At 38.5% G+C, this 16,766-nt stretch overlaps 2 protein-coding genes across 2 annotated transcripts in view; both read right to left on the bottom strand.

Moving 5' to 3' along the window:
* The window catches only part of rgs12a (regulator of G protein signaling 12a), a 61,954-nt gene extending 54,057 nt beyond the window's left edge, over positions 1-7,897 (bottom strand). Inside the window, exons 1-2 of the mRNA XM_028474215.1 lie at positions 7,723-7,897; positions 2,803-4,648 (exon numbers count right to left, since the gene is read on the bottom strand). Coding sequence (XP_028330016.1) covers positions 2,803-4,566 — 1,764 coding nt within the window. The 5' untranslated portion in view covers positions 4,567-4,648; positions 7,723-7,897. The remainder of the gene's footprint in view (positions 1-2,802; positions 4,649-7,722) is intronic.
* A 3,545-nt stretch (positions 7,898-11,442) lies between these two features.
* Positions 11,443-15,103, bottom strand: msantd1 (Myb/SANT-like DNA-binding domain containing 1). The gene is made up of 3 exons (XM_028475100.1): positions 14,504-15,103; positions 13,220-13,513; positions 11,443-11,872 (listed from the first exon to the last, which is right to left on the bottom strand). Exons 1-3 carry the CDS (start codon positions 14,758-14,760, stop codon positions 11,581-11,583), a joined length of 843 nt encoding a protein of 280 aa, XP_028330901.1. The 5' UTR covers positions 14,761-15,103; the 3' UTR covers positions 11,443-11,580.
* Between the last annotated feature and the right edge of the window lie 1,663 nt (positions 15,104-16,766).

Genomic DNA, 16,766 nt, shown 5'->3' with positions numbered 1-16,766 from the left:
ACAATGGTAAATAAACTGATGGATGAAATATGGTACTAATTTTTTACTTCAGATACAATACCGACATTGCATCCTTGAGTATTTGGCCGATACGGATATGATATCAATGCAATATCAGCACAGATCATATATATTTTTATCATTTATTTTGTAGTGGGATGTTAGAAAATGCATGATCAACTATAAGATCAAAATTACTCAGAACAATAGTCAGCAACAGTAGGTATAAATAAAACCCATTTATTTCTAATGGGTTACATAAATGTGAATCTTAAATATAGGAATACTCTACAATTAAATAGAATAAATAAAAAGCAGATCTGACTGCTTGGATCAATGCAAGTAACTTCAATGCACAGAGGAAATTAGGGTGTATTAATGCAGTGGTTCCCAAACTTCTACCTCGCTCCCCTTGAAGAATAAAGGGGAAAAACGGTTAAAAAAGTGACCTTTTTTGAGAAAAAAAAAAAAATGTGGACTATTTTCCTTCAAATCTCGAAAAAAATCTCATAAAATTGGTAATCACATTTTTTTAGAACACTCACGTCACCTACTGCATTAATGTTACTTGCATTGATCACACAATTCTGCATATGCACATGGTTTTTTGACACGTAACCATGGCATGCTCTGGTCGTGTGTGCACAATGATTAACTCCTAATAAAATAATTTTAAAAAATGAATTAGAACATCCTGAAAAATTGCCTCTATAAATCTAATTTAAAAAAACTATATATTACATCAGAGAATACCAAACTCAGGGGGGTTTTGTGTTTTTTACTGATATTAATATCAATATCTGATATCAACATTGAATATCGCTTCACAAATACATTTTTGTAATTCTTTAATATGTCTCCAGTCCTGAATGTACTGCTAATAGTAAGACGACACCCATTTGGCTTGCCTTTGCTGTTTGTGGATTTTAAATCTGGAGTTAGCTGCTGCCTGTCAAACTATTATGAAAACCTAGAGACTAAAGTCTATTTGTGTCTCAAAGGCAGAGCAATAAATTATCCATTATATATTCTGGTGGCAGGAGGAGAGGCGGTGTTATGTCATGTGTTTAGAACAGCCAATGATTACCACGCCACTGCCCTGTTATTTTCCTGGGCTTCTTAAACAAAAGACAGTCTTCTTTCTGACCTAATGACAGCTTTAAGACAAAAAAAAAAGAGATAAAACACAGTCTAACAAATGTTTAAAAAACTGTACATTTTCTGGTCAAACTTTTCCAACACCCACAGCTTGTCTCTTAACGCTCAGCCTTTTTACAAACACACATTCGCCTACGTGCAAACTAATTAGAGCCCTCAGTGTGGCTGGTAGAAAAAAAGAAGAAACCAGCACCGTTGTTTAGTCTAATCACTATTACTGAGAGAACGGCATTTCCGGCCATACGTGGATCCATGGGGACATCTTGTGGGCAAATAGAAAAGCAACATACTCACAAAGCTATGATGACATCATTGACTTTCAGCAGGTGGTATCTGACCGGCACTCAATGAAATAGTGGCTTTCCCTTTCTTAATGGGAAGCAGAGAAAACAGACCCACCAACGCCCATTCCCACAACTTTCCAAGCATTTAATACTTCCTGCCTGACAAACAGCATCAACAACAACACAATACAGCCTTTTAGGAAAGACCCACAGCTGAAAAGCTTACTGGCACAATCAGGGGGCAAATCTACATGCTGAATTTCAAGGGGAAAATGTTAACCAGAAATGATTTGTTTGGGTCCTTCCATGACATTTCAACAAATGGCCCACACACTTTGGTCTCCAAAAATTCTGAAATCTTTACTAGGGGTGTCCCGATCCGATATTGATATCGGTCCAATATCAGCCAGAAAACGAATATCGGATTTTATCCGACTGCATCTAAAATCTCTGATATAAGCGCTCCAATAAGTATTTGTTGTTTTTGTCCCCACTCTCAGTTGTTCCCACCATATACATTTGAGTAACATCACTTGATCAAGCCTTTTCTTACATTCCAAAATAAGTCATAAAGGTATGTATGATTCGTGCAAGGTTGCAATATCGGTATTGTATCGGAAGTGAAAATTCCGGAACATTCTTAATTTTTATCAATTGTTTCGTGATTATTCAACAGACACACTGTAGATTTTTAGTTTGATCGGATGAATACTTCTTGAGATATTTAGTGAGGGGGTATGTGTTGATTTTCGTGTCCTTATTTTTTTTTCCATTTTCAGGTTCCATTACCTCAGGAACTACATCACATAGGAAAGTGAAATGTGGTATAGTAATACAGCTCTACCAACTCTCCCTGAATATACAAAAATATCTGCTATACATCTGACCTGACCCACAAAATTGGAAAAAAGTTTAAAAAAAAAGCTTAAAGCTATGTATAGACTGTTCAAATCACTAATGATTTTTGGGTGACAGTCCCTTGAAATCCGAAAAAATACATTTTTTCTAGTATTTTCATTGGTTGTGGCAATATAACAAAAAAATCTGAGCTCTGTTTTAATTTATAGTATAAAGGGATACAAAACTATTTTTATTCATGTGACTTGTTTATTATATTATTTTGGACCCCAACTTTGGGGCTGTTTCACAAAAAAAATAGCACATTTCAAAAAAATAAATATTCAAACTGAATCCACCTTATCTTTGGCACTGCTACTGCCTCACTATGGGTGCAACGTTGTGCAAAACAGATTCCTAAAAACAACTAAAAAAGATGAGCGGAGGACAGCGATTTAAACGCTTTAGGATTTCTTTTCTTACTCATGCTATTTTTGAACCTGGTTCATAAACTTACACTTACATTTTTCCCGTTGCCATCTTTCCGCTGTTTCTGCCTTTGCTCTAGAAACCTGTTGGTCCACTCCTCCCTGGGGGGGAGCATCATCACATCTGGATCTTGGTGTCTGTCAAAGGACATCTGGCTCATGGGGGGAAGCAGGTTATTGGTGCTTGCACTGAAGCCGTAGGGGGAACAGTTCTTGACGGCGGCCTCTGAGTCGCTGCTGAGAACCTTAGGCCACTTTGACCTTGAAAACCACCTCTGGCTTCTTCTGAGAGGTTGCGCGATGAGGTTTGTTTTTTTACCAAGGGGCTGAGGAGGGGGCGGGGGTTTAAAGTGGAACTCCAGTCTGGGTGGGGGGCCTCCATAAAAGCTGGTTAAACAATCAGGCCCGGGTAAGGACTCTGACAGGGAGTGCGTGCTGCCACTGCTTTTCAGATTAGGTTTTGGGTCTAGGGAAGTGAGATGTTCAGACGGAAGATAATCCCATGGACAGCTGGCGAGGTGGGCCCCCGGGTGGTTTGGGATTGAGAGAGGGAAATCCATATCCGCTCTCTCTTCAGGGGGCGACGTATTTCCAATACCGCTGTCTCCGTTGCTACTGGTGCTACCTTGTTTGTCAGCGATATCGGTCTCCCCAGCTTGCTGCTGAGCCTCTGCATCCAGTTTGCTTCGGATTCTTTCAACGGCATCCCCCAAATCACTGTACAACACTGAGACAAAGTGAAGGACATCCGGGGGGGCCTGTGGAAACTCAAGACAACCTAAAGCATCCGGATCTGGAGTGCAGTCGAAACTGAAGCGTCCAGCGATCCCTACATGGTCTGGGTGGTTGCCCAGTTGTGGGTCAATGTAGAAAACGTGGCAGGAGGCACGCAGAGGACCCCCCTCAGGCACGCGGCCATCGATGATATGTGCGGTTGTCACTAGGGCGAAAAACCGCGGGTCTTCAGCGCAAACGGCCCCTAAAAGAAGGTTCTCGGCAGGGAAGGCAGCCAGTACTGCTCCCGCGTCGTCACACAGTCGAATACAGTCAAACATTATTTTCATCATCACCAGAGTGTGCGTGTCCTGCTCCGTGCCCAACTGGCGTATTCTCTCCCGAATGGCTTTCAGAGAGTCTTCCTCAGATTCAGAAGTGTTCAAAATCAGCTCAGTGGAGCTAAGGTATCCCACCACCAACGTCATGTTTAGCATCCCCCACTGGGAACGACTCTCATCTGCGTCGACAAAAGCAGAGTCCAGGTCCTCCACGGTGGAAAATTCCTCCATTTGCTGCTTCGCGTTAACGCTCCACTGTTGGGACCAGTGGGACAGATCAGGCTCTGAAACGGGCCTGGGTTTGCGGGGGGTAGCGTCGCTAAAGTAAACCGAAGACCTACCCGTGTCGTCAGAGATGGTACGAAGAACTCCTGCTTTTTGATAAATACCACCTTTCCCAGTGAACTTAGCATCATGGAGAATGGGGTTTCCCATTAGCCGCCCTTCAGTGAGCACCACCAGACGCAACGGTCCCTTGCTAGCACCGATCAGCTGCACCACACCTTCATGCGAGGCCGCGGACACGTCGGTACCGCTGACGACCATGATGCGATCTCCTTGCTTAAGTCCCACAAGGTGAGCCGGACTTCCTTCCAGGACTCCACTCAGCACACACGGCCTCTGTCCCGCAATAGTAAACCCGTATCCAGCCCGAGTTCGGACGATCTCCACGCCCCTGAGTTCTCCCGCTGCGCTTAGGTCCAGACGCCTCCTGGCACCTTCGGGCTGGCCTTGGATCCTCATCTTTCTGCTGGGATGCTGTGACAGCAGGACCGTAGCAAGTGAAACGCTCGCAGGTTGCCAACACTATTGTGTTATTGTCATTCTGTAAACAGAAAAAAAGAGCAAAAGATCAAAGGTCAAATTGATCTGTAATCGGAGAGTTGCTTTAAATCAAGGGTGTCAAACTCATTATAGTTCGGGGGTCAAATACAGAACAATTTTAGCTTAAGTGGGCCACAAATTTTAGATGAGAAAAAGAGGAAAGTCAACATTAATGCGCACTTCAATGTAAACCATACAGTATATAAATAAAAGTATGTAAGTAAATCAGTCCATGTAGGATCTTCACTTAAATGTCCCTGATTGTGGTAATTTGGAGAAATATCATGGAGTAATTCGAGAAAAAAATTGCCAGATTTTGGAAAATTTGAGATTAAAAACGACTGCTGTCATGTGATATAAGAACTGGAAAACTGAGCTCGACACATACTGTGGATTTAAATTGAATTTCTGTATTTGGAACAGCTGCCACATCTACAACTGAATAGTTGGTCAATTACAAAATGTTTCATGTTTTTTTCTTTCATTTTTACATTTTTGAATGGCCCAAATTTGATGCTCTAAAGGGCCGGATTTGGCCCCCAGGCCTTGAATTTGACATATGCCTTAAATAATCGTCACCATTTTACCAAAATTGGGTCAGTCACATTTTTGGCCATTTGGAGATTTAATGCCCAACTCATGTATTTTAAAAATAAGTTATACAATTTCTACATTTTTAAATAAAATAATAAATAAACAAAATTAAATATAATTTGTTTTATTTATTTTTTTAAAAAGTGAAAAAATATTACAATAATAATAAAGTTAGCCATAAAACTCTAATATTTTAGAGATACAACACGTATCAAACTCATGGCCCGGGTGCCAAATCCGGCCCTTTGGAGCATCTAATTCGGCCCACAGGAGAAAATAGAAATGACAGAGAAAACATGAATCATTAGACATGAATCATTGTGTAAATGAAACTCAGCATTATTTGCTGGGACTCACATTTTCCCTGGTGCTTATTCTTTATCACATGATTGCAGTATTTTTTTAAAAGGTAAAGAGTTGAAAAAAAATCTCAAAATTCTTACAAAATCCTTAAATTTTCCTCAAATTATGACAAGATTTCTCTTAAATAAATAGAAATTGGTCACAAAATCCAGGATATAAGTTGGGGTCCACATGAGCATACAATACATGACTGTTATTTTCAGAAAGGGGGTGCGTTTGCTTTTTGAAGCGAGGAAACACTTTTTTGTCGTTTAATTTCTGTCCGTGTCAGACTCAATCCAACGCTCCCATTCATAACTGCTTGTAAATCTGTCCTTATCATTGTGTTGTGCATTCTTCAACTCGCCCAAAATAACCTTGGACACACTTCAAGCTCCCAGCTATGGAAGCACGTTTCCACCACTAAAATAAAAATAAAAAAATACCCACGGAAAATCATAGCTATGAGATAGAAAGTAATTATTATGAGACAGAAAGTCATAATAATGAGATACAAACTGAGCACTTGCAGCAGTGTACTGACACTGACACTGACTATTCTTAATTACACTGAATAATAATTCATTAAAAACACATATTTTGGTTGTTTATTCAGTTCTTAGAATTCAACACATGGTACATAGTGTAGAAAATAGTGGGAAGTACATAAATAAGTCTTTATTGGAAAACATTTTTTTATGTTCCTTTGCAAATTTACATTAAAAAAATAATGTTCCCATAATAATGACTTTCTATCTCATAATCATCACTTGACTAACTCATAATTATGTCTTTCTATCTCATAACTAGGACTTTCCATAGTGATTTACAGATTTTTTTTTTTTTTCTTTTGTGTCGAAAATGGTCTTCTGTATAAACTCTATTGGTGTTTTTAATCTATTTTATTATTATTTTATTCTTTAAATGTGTATTTCTTGCTGCTAATTAGGGCTGAACGATTAATTGCATCCGCGATATTATAAAACGCGATTTTTTTTAAATCACAAAAGATGCAATTTTTATTTATTTTTCTTGTACTGTCCGGTTAAGTTCAGAGTGTTTAAGAAGTACAGCGAAGAGTGAAGTTAGTTAGATATGTTGAAGAGGGAAAGCCACAGATTTGTTTGCTTTATTGTCGTAATCTGTGCTTTAAAATGTATATGTTATATTTATTTAAAGTTTAAATAAAGCCGAAATTGTTTATTATGAAACAGATTGATTTATTGCTTGCGTTCATTGAAAAATACACGATTGACGAGGCCCTTGAAAAAATAATCACATCTTAAACCGCAATATTAAGGGTGGAAAATAAAAACTAAAAAACGCAATTAGATTATTTTAGAAAATCGTTCAGCCCTAGTGCTAATTGTTGAGAGGAGTTTCTAAACTGTTTTTGAAACATTGACAATAAAGATCTATTCATCTGTTGTTTCTATTCTGTAGCTTTATCAGTTTGGTTTGAGTTTTTGCTCTTTACATTTTTGTTGTTTGAATACAGCAATGTGTATGTCTGTGGTGGAGAAAACTGTGCCTTGATTAAATGAGCCTCATAAATAAAGATTGGAATAAATAAAAAACAAACAAAAAATAAATAAAAATACATAAAAATAAAATAATAAACTAATAATAATAATAAATATTTTTTTAAAAAAAAGATTGTAACAGATAATTGGATTTAAAAAAAAATTTTTAACTTTTTTCTTCAATATGGAAATGAGTGTGGCTGCAGTCCCTGACTTAAACAGAGGTTATACAAGATAAATTAGTTTTACTCCTACTTCTAGAAAATAATCAAATAAGTCAATAATATAATTGACATAAATAATCCTATTTAAGGTATTATCTGTCAGGGCTGAACACAGCCTGATTGTCCCATTCCCCCCTCCCTCCTTCACCCTCCCCCCAAACATAGTGCCAGCTGGCCTCCTACACATGACAAGCAACACCCTCTTCTTTAACTAAAACACTGTTTATAAATGTCATTGTACACCCTACAGTAACTTTAGCGCTAAACACAGTCAATAAAGTCTAATTAATAACTTTTAAAATTCAAAAGGAGAAAAAAAAATGACTAGATAAGCTAAAAACGTGACGTTTGACCACAAATTTGCGTCACCAAAAAGTGAATAATGACGTTACCTGTTGTTGGAAAGTTCCTCACGATATCCCACGGTGTCACGATAAAACTCGTTCACGCGTGTACGTGGTTAAACTCCATTTGTTTTCTTGTTTTGTTTTTTCTACGTTAACTTTTCCAAACAAACAGCGCGTGGCCACGGCTGCACTGATTGAGAGCTCCGTCCGTGTGCTCACTAAGCTCCGCCCCCTCCATTCACTCACCGCGGAAATCACAAAGCGTCTTTCAGCGTAACCATGACAGCGTAACGTCTCAGGGGGCACGTGACCTCCGGGCGGACCAATCACAGTGAGTCTTCCGTTCAATATTCAAACAACTGAATGGACGCGATTGGCTGCGGCAGGTGGCAGTTATTGTCCTTGTATTTCAAGGTAAAAGTTATTATTTAAAGACGGGGATAGGCAACTGGAGGCCCGGGGCCCACATGCGGCCCTCTGTCTAATTATGTGTGGGCCCCCAAATAAGTGGCTTTAATAATGAGGTGTAAACGTGACATAAAAATACAACAAATACACACAGAATAGTAGAAAAATACATAAAATTCCATTTTTTTAAAATTCAAAAATGACAACAAAAATACATCAATAAAATACTCCAAAAACACAAGTGACTGACACACAAAAAATACACAGAATGACATAAAAATGTACAAATATACACAAAATGATTTCAAGAACACACACAATACAGAAAAAAAACAGCATCAACACAACACACAATACAAGAGAATACTCCAAAAAAAACCCAAAAAAACAAAATAATTACTAATGGCACACAAAAATACACAGAATGACATACAAATATACACAAAATGATTCCAAATCACACAAAATGAGTGGGGAAAAAAACAAACTATCAACAACAATACAAAAAAAAATACAGTGTAAACACACAAACAAAAACAAAAATGGCAGGAAAATGAATGATCTGACATTGGTCTTTTTTCTACATGATTTTTGACAATGTGGCCCTGGGATCAGACCAACCATAGGTTATCATTAATAGGACTAATCAAATGGTAAATGGAGTATATTATACCACACTACTCAATACATTACAAACAGGTGCATTTTGGTTTTTATATTTATGTTTTACAGTGAATGCAAATCTCTACAATAAATAATTCAGTAAAAAAAACAACAACACAAAACACGTGTTTTATTCATGCTATTCTACAATGGTAGTTTCAGTAACCAGTGCTGCATTTAAGAGTCTCACAGCCATTTGTTTTTTCTCTGCATTCTTGAGCAGCAGTGTAAACATTAGCTCTGGTCAAAGGTCTCTAACGCCTTCACCACACGCTAGCCATTTATTTCAAACATCTACAAACAAGTTAGGCGATATTATAACACAATGACATGTCACCTCACTTATGGATAATTCACAACGGCTTTTGGGCTTTTTTTATTATTATTAATATTGTTTGATTGTGAAATCCCAATTCAAAAGCAGCATGTGAGTAAAAACAGGCTATTATTAGTGTGGGGTTGCTTTTTCGACTTCCGTTGAGTCGGTGTGGTGTGTGTGTGATGGAACTAAACTAATCCCTCATTTCTCCAAATCCTCTTAAAATGGGCTGAATGGTAAAGACCTTAATGTTTCAGTTTGATCTCTGCGTACCTCCTGTGTGTGTTTTGTATTTCAGTGATTACTCGGAGATTCCCATATGCTGATCACAGAAAGCCAAGATACGGTTTAAAGTTTAAGTGACTCATAGTCAGAGTTTATTTGCGCTTTGCTTTTTTACTTAAAGAATGAGTCTTTATAAGGTCCAAATCATCAGTTGTCTGGCAATAAAGAAATATTCCCAATTTTTGTCAAATGTGTACTTCTTACAATCAATCTAATTTTATTTATTTATTTATTCAGTTTATATCCGACATGGTTACATTCACTTTTTTTTTTTACATTTTTTTTTTTTTTTGTACATGCCGAAAAAGGAGACGAGAGAAGCAGTTTGCTTATCTGGGTCCCGTCCCCTGTTTTACCATCGCAAATTTACATGGGTTTACATGTCTCTCTGGTCAAACATTCTTGAGTTGTTCTGAACAGTCCTTTTTTGTGTATTCTCATCTGTAGTCAGTGTTGTCTTGTTTTTATTCCTCCTCCTCTCTATCGCTGTTCGTGTTGGCCTTGTTCCCTGCCAGACGTTGTTAGCATTCCTCCAGTTCAAGAATAGTTCCTCTTTCGAAGGTGTTATCTGTGTAAAAACTCGGGTATTGCTACGATTGATTTATTACCCACACAAGGTATTGCAATTTTCCTCCATTAAGCCTCTAAACCTTTTTGTACACTTTTAAATAGACCTTATCAATTATCTAAATAAATAAATGACACCCCCACACACACACACAATACATCGTATTGTTGTATCCGTAGTTGTACATTACCTCCACGTCACTAGGTGGCAGTGTGTGAAAGTTCTGCACTGTAGCGCTGTCCTCTCACCTTTAAATAGACACGCTGTTTGAAATCACATCCTGATGTGCTACACACTACACACTCAATGAGTATATACTGTCTACTACTGTATATTTTACTAGTATGATTAGGATAATGACCATTCCAAGTTTCCCAAGATGCATTTCGAACCTAAAACGACAAAAACCTGAAGCACACTGAGGCTAAATATCTCCAATGATTCTCCACCTTTGAAATTTCTGAAAACATTTTAAGTGAGAAAATGACGAAGTAGAATATAAACATTTGGTTATTTCATCCAAAATACTCACAGAAATACATTTCATCCCGACATTTTGGAGATTTTCGGAGACCCTCCATTGTGCAACTGACTAAACTTCCGGTTAACTTCAAAACAAGAGCCCTATTTAAAAAAAGCGTTAAAAAACTAGAAGAGATGCTTTTGTTTTGAAAAAGCAATGTTTGCCTTTTATCTTAAAATCCCAGGACAATTTTACGTTGCGTTTGCAAAGCATCATGGGGCAGTTGAGTATGATTAGTGTGCCCACCGTGCATACTGAAAACTTGTCCCGATATAGTATACATCCGGTTATTCCTCACATACTCAATCTTTCCATACTATCTAATGTGAAAGCACCACATACTCATTTTGACGTCAGACTTAGTATGAATAGTGCGAGTATTATGTTAGCATGCAATGTTGAACACAGCCACACTTTTGTACGTTCACAGGTCATCGTTATCTCTGTTGGACGTATTTAATCATCACGTAACAAATTAAAAACAACAATAACAACAAAAAGAGCATTCCAGATTATTTTTGCGAGTCGCAATCAAAGTTAGCGTAGCGCTCAACAATCCTGAAATTTCACCGGACATATACGTCATCATTTCCTGTGCATTGGGCCCATTAGGTGTGACATGGGCCAATGGTTTGGTAGAACCACTAAACTCTGTTTCCAGTGACAGAAAATATCTTTAAAAGGAAATTTGTTTCCTTAGGAAAGTTTAAAAAACGTGCTTGCGCCTAATTCCGAAATGAAAAAGTGGTTTTTGCCTTCATTCTTGATCAATGTTCCTATCTTTGTTTGACTAGCATTGGCTGGTATTGTAGTCGTCTCTGCATATGAAATCAAATAAAACAACAGTTTGTCATGGTATGACCTCACAGTGATTTTAATATGTTACTTGGCAAATGACAGAGAACAGTCTGAACACATTGTAAATGTTTAACTTTCAACATGTCATCACAGATATCCACTTGAATATTCATTTTCAATGACTTTCCTATTTCTGTGGCTGCTTTTAGGGTGGAGCTACACACAGCACAACAAAACCTGAAAATAGTTTATTATAGTCGACCTAAAATCTAAAGTGTCATACATATAATGTCTTTAACAAGCAGTTGAAATGTCTTTATAAGCCACATGCTCCAACGTTCATGGTTTTCCTGGATCGCTGTGTCCGCCTTGAGCGAGCACCGCCGCCATGTTGGCAGGAGGCTGGATCATCCTCTCCAGAAGGTTCATCATGCGTTCCTGCAACTGCAGACACTGGACCTGCAGGAGGTTCTGCTGCTGCATGACTCGACGCACCTCCCTGCACGTCTCCTCGATGGCCCGGCTGGACTTTTTCTGCTGCTGCAGCATTGACTGCATGATACGCAGTTTCTTTCTTTTTAGGGAAAGGTTCATGTTGGTGTCTCTCTTCCTGGCTGTGGTGGGGTGGGAGCTGGAAAACACAGAAACATTGATTCTTTAAAGAAATCAATAAGTCTAATAAATCTATCAGCAGCTCAATTTTTAAAATGAAGTATTAGTAAGTATTTCAAAAGTAAGTAAAATTCAGTCTTATTAGCAAATAACTTTCAAGGACATATCAAGTTAGGATTGTGGATTGCCATGAATCTGAAGATACGATGTGATACACGATGCGATATATTGAGATACTAAACAATACGATATACTGCACATTGCAATATATGGCAATATCGATAACAACAAATTCACCAAGTACAAAATGGTATTAAATACAATTTCTTATTATTTTCTTAAACAAGTAAATGGTAACTAAATGTAATTCAAATACCAATAATTATATTTCATTTAAATTCAAAGTTAAACTTTTGGTTCTACAACAGATTCTGATTCTGTTAAGTTCTTATTTATTTATTTTTTTTAAAGTAACCACATACATCGATAAAAGTGTTTTAGGGAAACAAAGTGCAATTAACTTCCTAGCTAAAATGCATTGAGGAGTGAAGTAGTTTAACAAGGTCTGATGTAATGCATTGACACATAGTGACCGGGCGTTTACGTGACATATAGTACATATGTTAGCGCGATTCCATTACATTACATTAAAAAAATGAATTTGGACATTTTTTGGTTCAATACGATAATCGTGCGGTGAAATATCGCAATATATTACCAAATCAAATGTTTTTCTTACACCCTTACATGAAGTTAACGTACCAGTTTGGCTATTGCTAAATCTTTGAAACATTGGAGGCTATTTAGGCATACATCATGACAAGCATTCATCTCTGAAGTGTAGCCACTGACACGTTCGTTCGAAGAGAATAAAACCCAATAAATCTGAGTCAAAGCAAAGCTTTTTGCAGAAAGCTTAAGGGCTAATATTATCTCTGGGTCTTCTTTTCAGTCAAAGTTTTGACTTGGACTTAAAGCTAATTTGTTTTTTTTAAAAAACACATTTATTTTATCATCTAAAGCAGGTTTTTTTTTTTTTTAATTTGACTGAAAATGTAAACTCTTTAAATGTAGTATATCACACACAAAGAATTTTAAAATAATTTATTACTCAATGTTGTGTCAATCAAGCTCTCGGCACGATACGATACATGAAATCCTAAACTGTTACAATTAATACAATTTATATACCGTAATTATTCATGCTGTGGTTTATATACAAATAAATCTGTTTTAAAGAGGTTTTTCTTCTTTAACAGAAACTGAAAACCCAACACGTTAATTTCCCCCAATACCATTTATTTTTATAACTTTTTAAAATGAGCTAGGAGTGTTAAAAACTGGGCTGTTCTTTGTGGACTGTTACCTGGAGGCCTGCGAGTTTTCAGTGTCCGAGATTAAAGAGTCCACCTCTTGTTTGATGTCCAGTTCATCTGAGGAGCCTGTGTACTCTGGCAGGAATCCAACCATCCCCTCCTCAGAGTGAGCTGCCAGGTTGTCCGTGGGCAAGGCAGAGGTGGAAGGCCCGGACGTGAGAACCTTAAACTCCACCGAGTTCCCCCTGCCATTCTCCACTGGTTTCGAGAGTATCTTCTCAATGGGTTTGTAATAGGGCCAGTCTGGTGATCCACCGGCATCTCCAACGGAGGCCCTCAGTCGCCTGTTATAGGAAGAACCCAAGCAGCAAAATATGGTTGAAAAAACATCTTTGCCACATGTCTAAACATCAAAATTTGGTAGGAAGTGAAAGGTGAAAAGTTGTCTTTTTCTGGTCGTAGTATGCACTCAAGATTCATTTTGTTTGAATTTTGTAAATTAATTAATTAATTGATTAAAAATTGTTCCCTTCCTGATCTTACCTTCCCAAAATATAATAACTTATTGTGGGAACCTTTGTAGTCAACTTGTACCAGGATCAGATTTGTAATTTTTGGTTTTATGTTTGTGGGCTCTTAAGTTTGAATACATTTTATTCTTATGTTTTTTGGCAAATTTGGTCCAAATTAGCCCAAATAAAAGGGTTAAACGTGTTGTATTTCCATTTTCCAATGACTATTTGTGGGCCAAAGTTAGACCAAATGTGCTAAATCTGGACCTAGTTGGATGGTCCACTAGTAACTCAATTTCAACAACTATAATTGGGCTAAAATTGGACCAAGTTGGACGATCCAATGACAACTAAATTTCAACGACTATATTGGGGCTAAATTTGGACCAATTTTGACATTCAAAAAAACAAACCCCAATTTCAACGACTAAATAAGGGCTAAAATTGAACTACGTTGGACCGTCCAATAATGACCAAATTTCAACGACTGTCATTGGGCTAAAATTGGACCAAGATTGACGATCCAATTACAACTAAGTTTCAACAACTATATTGGGGTTAAATTTGGACCGTTTTTGACGGTAAAAAAAACGAACCCCAATTTAGAGGACTAAATAAGAGCTAATATTCGACTACGTTGGACTCTCCAATAATAACCAAATTTCAACGACTATATTTGGGTTCAATCTAGGATAAGACGGACTGACCAGATTTAGCCCAAAAAATAACATCTAAATGACGTTGGGTGTTTGGTGGTAAAAGGATTAAAAAATAAAAATAAAAGGAGAGCGTTGAAGGAGGGTCTTTGCATGAACTACTTGCCTGTATTGGAAGGACATGTTGGTGATTTTCATCTTGATCTCCTCTTTGAACCTCTGCTCTCCAGTCAGCTGGTAGAACCTCTGGGACATCTTCTCATAAACCTTGGCGTTCCTTTTGCTAGTTTTCAGGTCGTTGTGATGTTCTTCCCACACGTACAGGAGGGCTTTCATTTCGCCGTCGGTCCAGTTCGGGGCCCGCCGGTGTTTCTCACTGTGGCCTGCTGGTATCAGGTAGCTGAAAGCATCTTCTGCTGCCATTTTTTTCTAGGATTCAATAGGTTTGAAATAATTTTACTGTGCTAAGAGATAGCTGTAGTAGCCTGCAGAGAGGAGGTGAACGACACACACACACACTCACACACACACTCCAGCGTCCTGCCTGTGCCCTTCCCTTCTTCCCTTTAGCCTAGCTGAAAGAGCACTCAAAATGGGGCCTAAGGCAGGAGAGGAATCCGGTTAAAAGCTTTTAGTACTGTGTGATGTCACCGTGACATCAAGTTGCCCCGGCAACAGGGAGGGAGGCCCTTTATTTTCCCTCCCCTATTTGCAAACCACTCCCACCCGCTCTCTTTTTCTCCCTCCATTCTGCTCCAGCACAAAAAGCTTTTAGCTGAAAGGCAGCTAGTGTGAGAGCACAGGATTGCTGACACTTTTGAAACATGAGCCTCTGGGGGAGGGAGGAAGGGAGGAAGGGAGGCAGAGCGAGAGCTAAAACCGTGGGTATTTGTTTCCCTGGCAACAGAGGACTGTGTGGATTTGGTAGTCGGCCAACACACTGCTCCATTTAAAAGCTTTTAATAATAGACAAGTCGTTTTCCAAAAGGGGAGGTGGGATTTGCATGATACAAGCACTTAACACTTGCAGCATGAAGTGTAGAAACCTAAAAAGCATTTCAACGCAAGTCTTTTTGAAGTGGGAAATCAAAAAAGACGACAGCATGTGGTGGATAACAGCAGAAGGAATACAGGTTTCTGCCCTCCTGTAATAATCAGCTTTCTTCATGCGCTGGAAAGCTTGCAGACAATAGATCCCTTCAGAAGTGGGGTTGGAGGATACCCCTCCCCCCATGTAGGTCTCTGTTAGGGGGCGGATCTGCCCACACTCATGCACCTTAATCTGCAATTTTATGAGAACATTCCCCCCCTCCCAACCCCCACCCTCCTCGCCTGTCTCTCCCTTTCTCTCCACTCTCGTGTATCTTTCAGGAACATTGTGTGCACTGAAGCAGAAATGCCTGTTTGGACGAATGTTTTGCTCTGCAGCAGCAGCGGCAGCATTTTGGATTCTTTTTTGTCTTCTGCCAACACGCGACGCCCTTAAAAACCACATATCTCCACATGCATCCATTCCCACCACAAGTTGCTGTCGGTTTAGCTTAACTAGCTGCGGCCTGATTAGCGCCTTAGCCCATCTGTTGTCAGTGACAGACTGTCACAAATCAGAAGCCATACCCAATCCATCACATCTGTCACTTTGGACAATCTGCAATAAGAGCCAATGAAAGTTAATGTAACAACTTCAAATAGTTATTTGTGGGATTTATTGTCAAGAAACACACCATTTAGAAATCCAGACATGTACGTAAAGACATGAATCCCTTCCAGTGTTGCCTAGCCTCATTGCTACACTAGTGAACCCTCTTTTTGGACTATATAATTGTGTAAAGTTACAGGCGGAGATTTATTTTATTGATTAGGATGGATGTAATCCAGGCTACTAATCCAAAACCCAGACTAATCTACAGACAAACTAACTGCGCATGCACTGCCCCATGTTTCCAAGCAGCAGACATCATGATTGTGATCAACTGTCCAAGAGTGATTAGAAAAGTCTTATTGATTTGTTGATCCAAGAATCTTCTTTAGCTAACCTGATGTACATTTTTTAAAATAAGGGAAAATGAAACTATAGTATCCAACACCCAGAAGGACTGTGGTTCTTTTCTGGAGTCTCAAAAGCTCGATACTGTGAGCAAAAAACCAAATGTTGACAGCAGAACCAGAGCAGGAGGACGTTACTCAGCCATGTGTCAAGACATTAGCATTCAGAGTTAGCTTCAGGCTTGGTTTGGTTTGGATCCAAGAATCTTCTTTAGCTAACCTGATATAATTTTTTTTTTTTAAATAAGGTAAAAGGAATTTATAGTACTCAGTGAAAATCCAAACAAACAAATGTTGACAACAGAACCAGAGCAGGAGGACGTTACTCAGCCATGTGTCATGACATTAGCATTCAGAGTTAGCTTCAGGCTTGGTATTTTCAT

The sequence above is a fragment of the Gouania willdenowi genome, chromosome 18 (genome assembly GCF_900634775.1).
Source record: "Gouania willdenowi chromosome 18, fGouWil2.1, whole genome shotgun sequence".
Taxonomy (NCBI): Eukaryota; Metazoa; Chordata; class Actinopteri; order Blenniiformes; family Gobiesocidae; genus Gouania; species Gouania willdenowi.
This window is presented reverse-complemented; position numbering and strand designations above follow the sequence as displayed.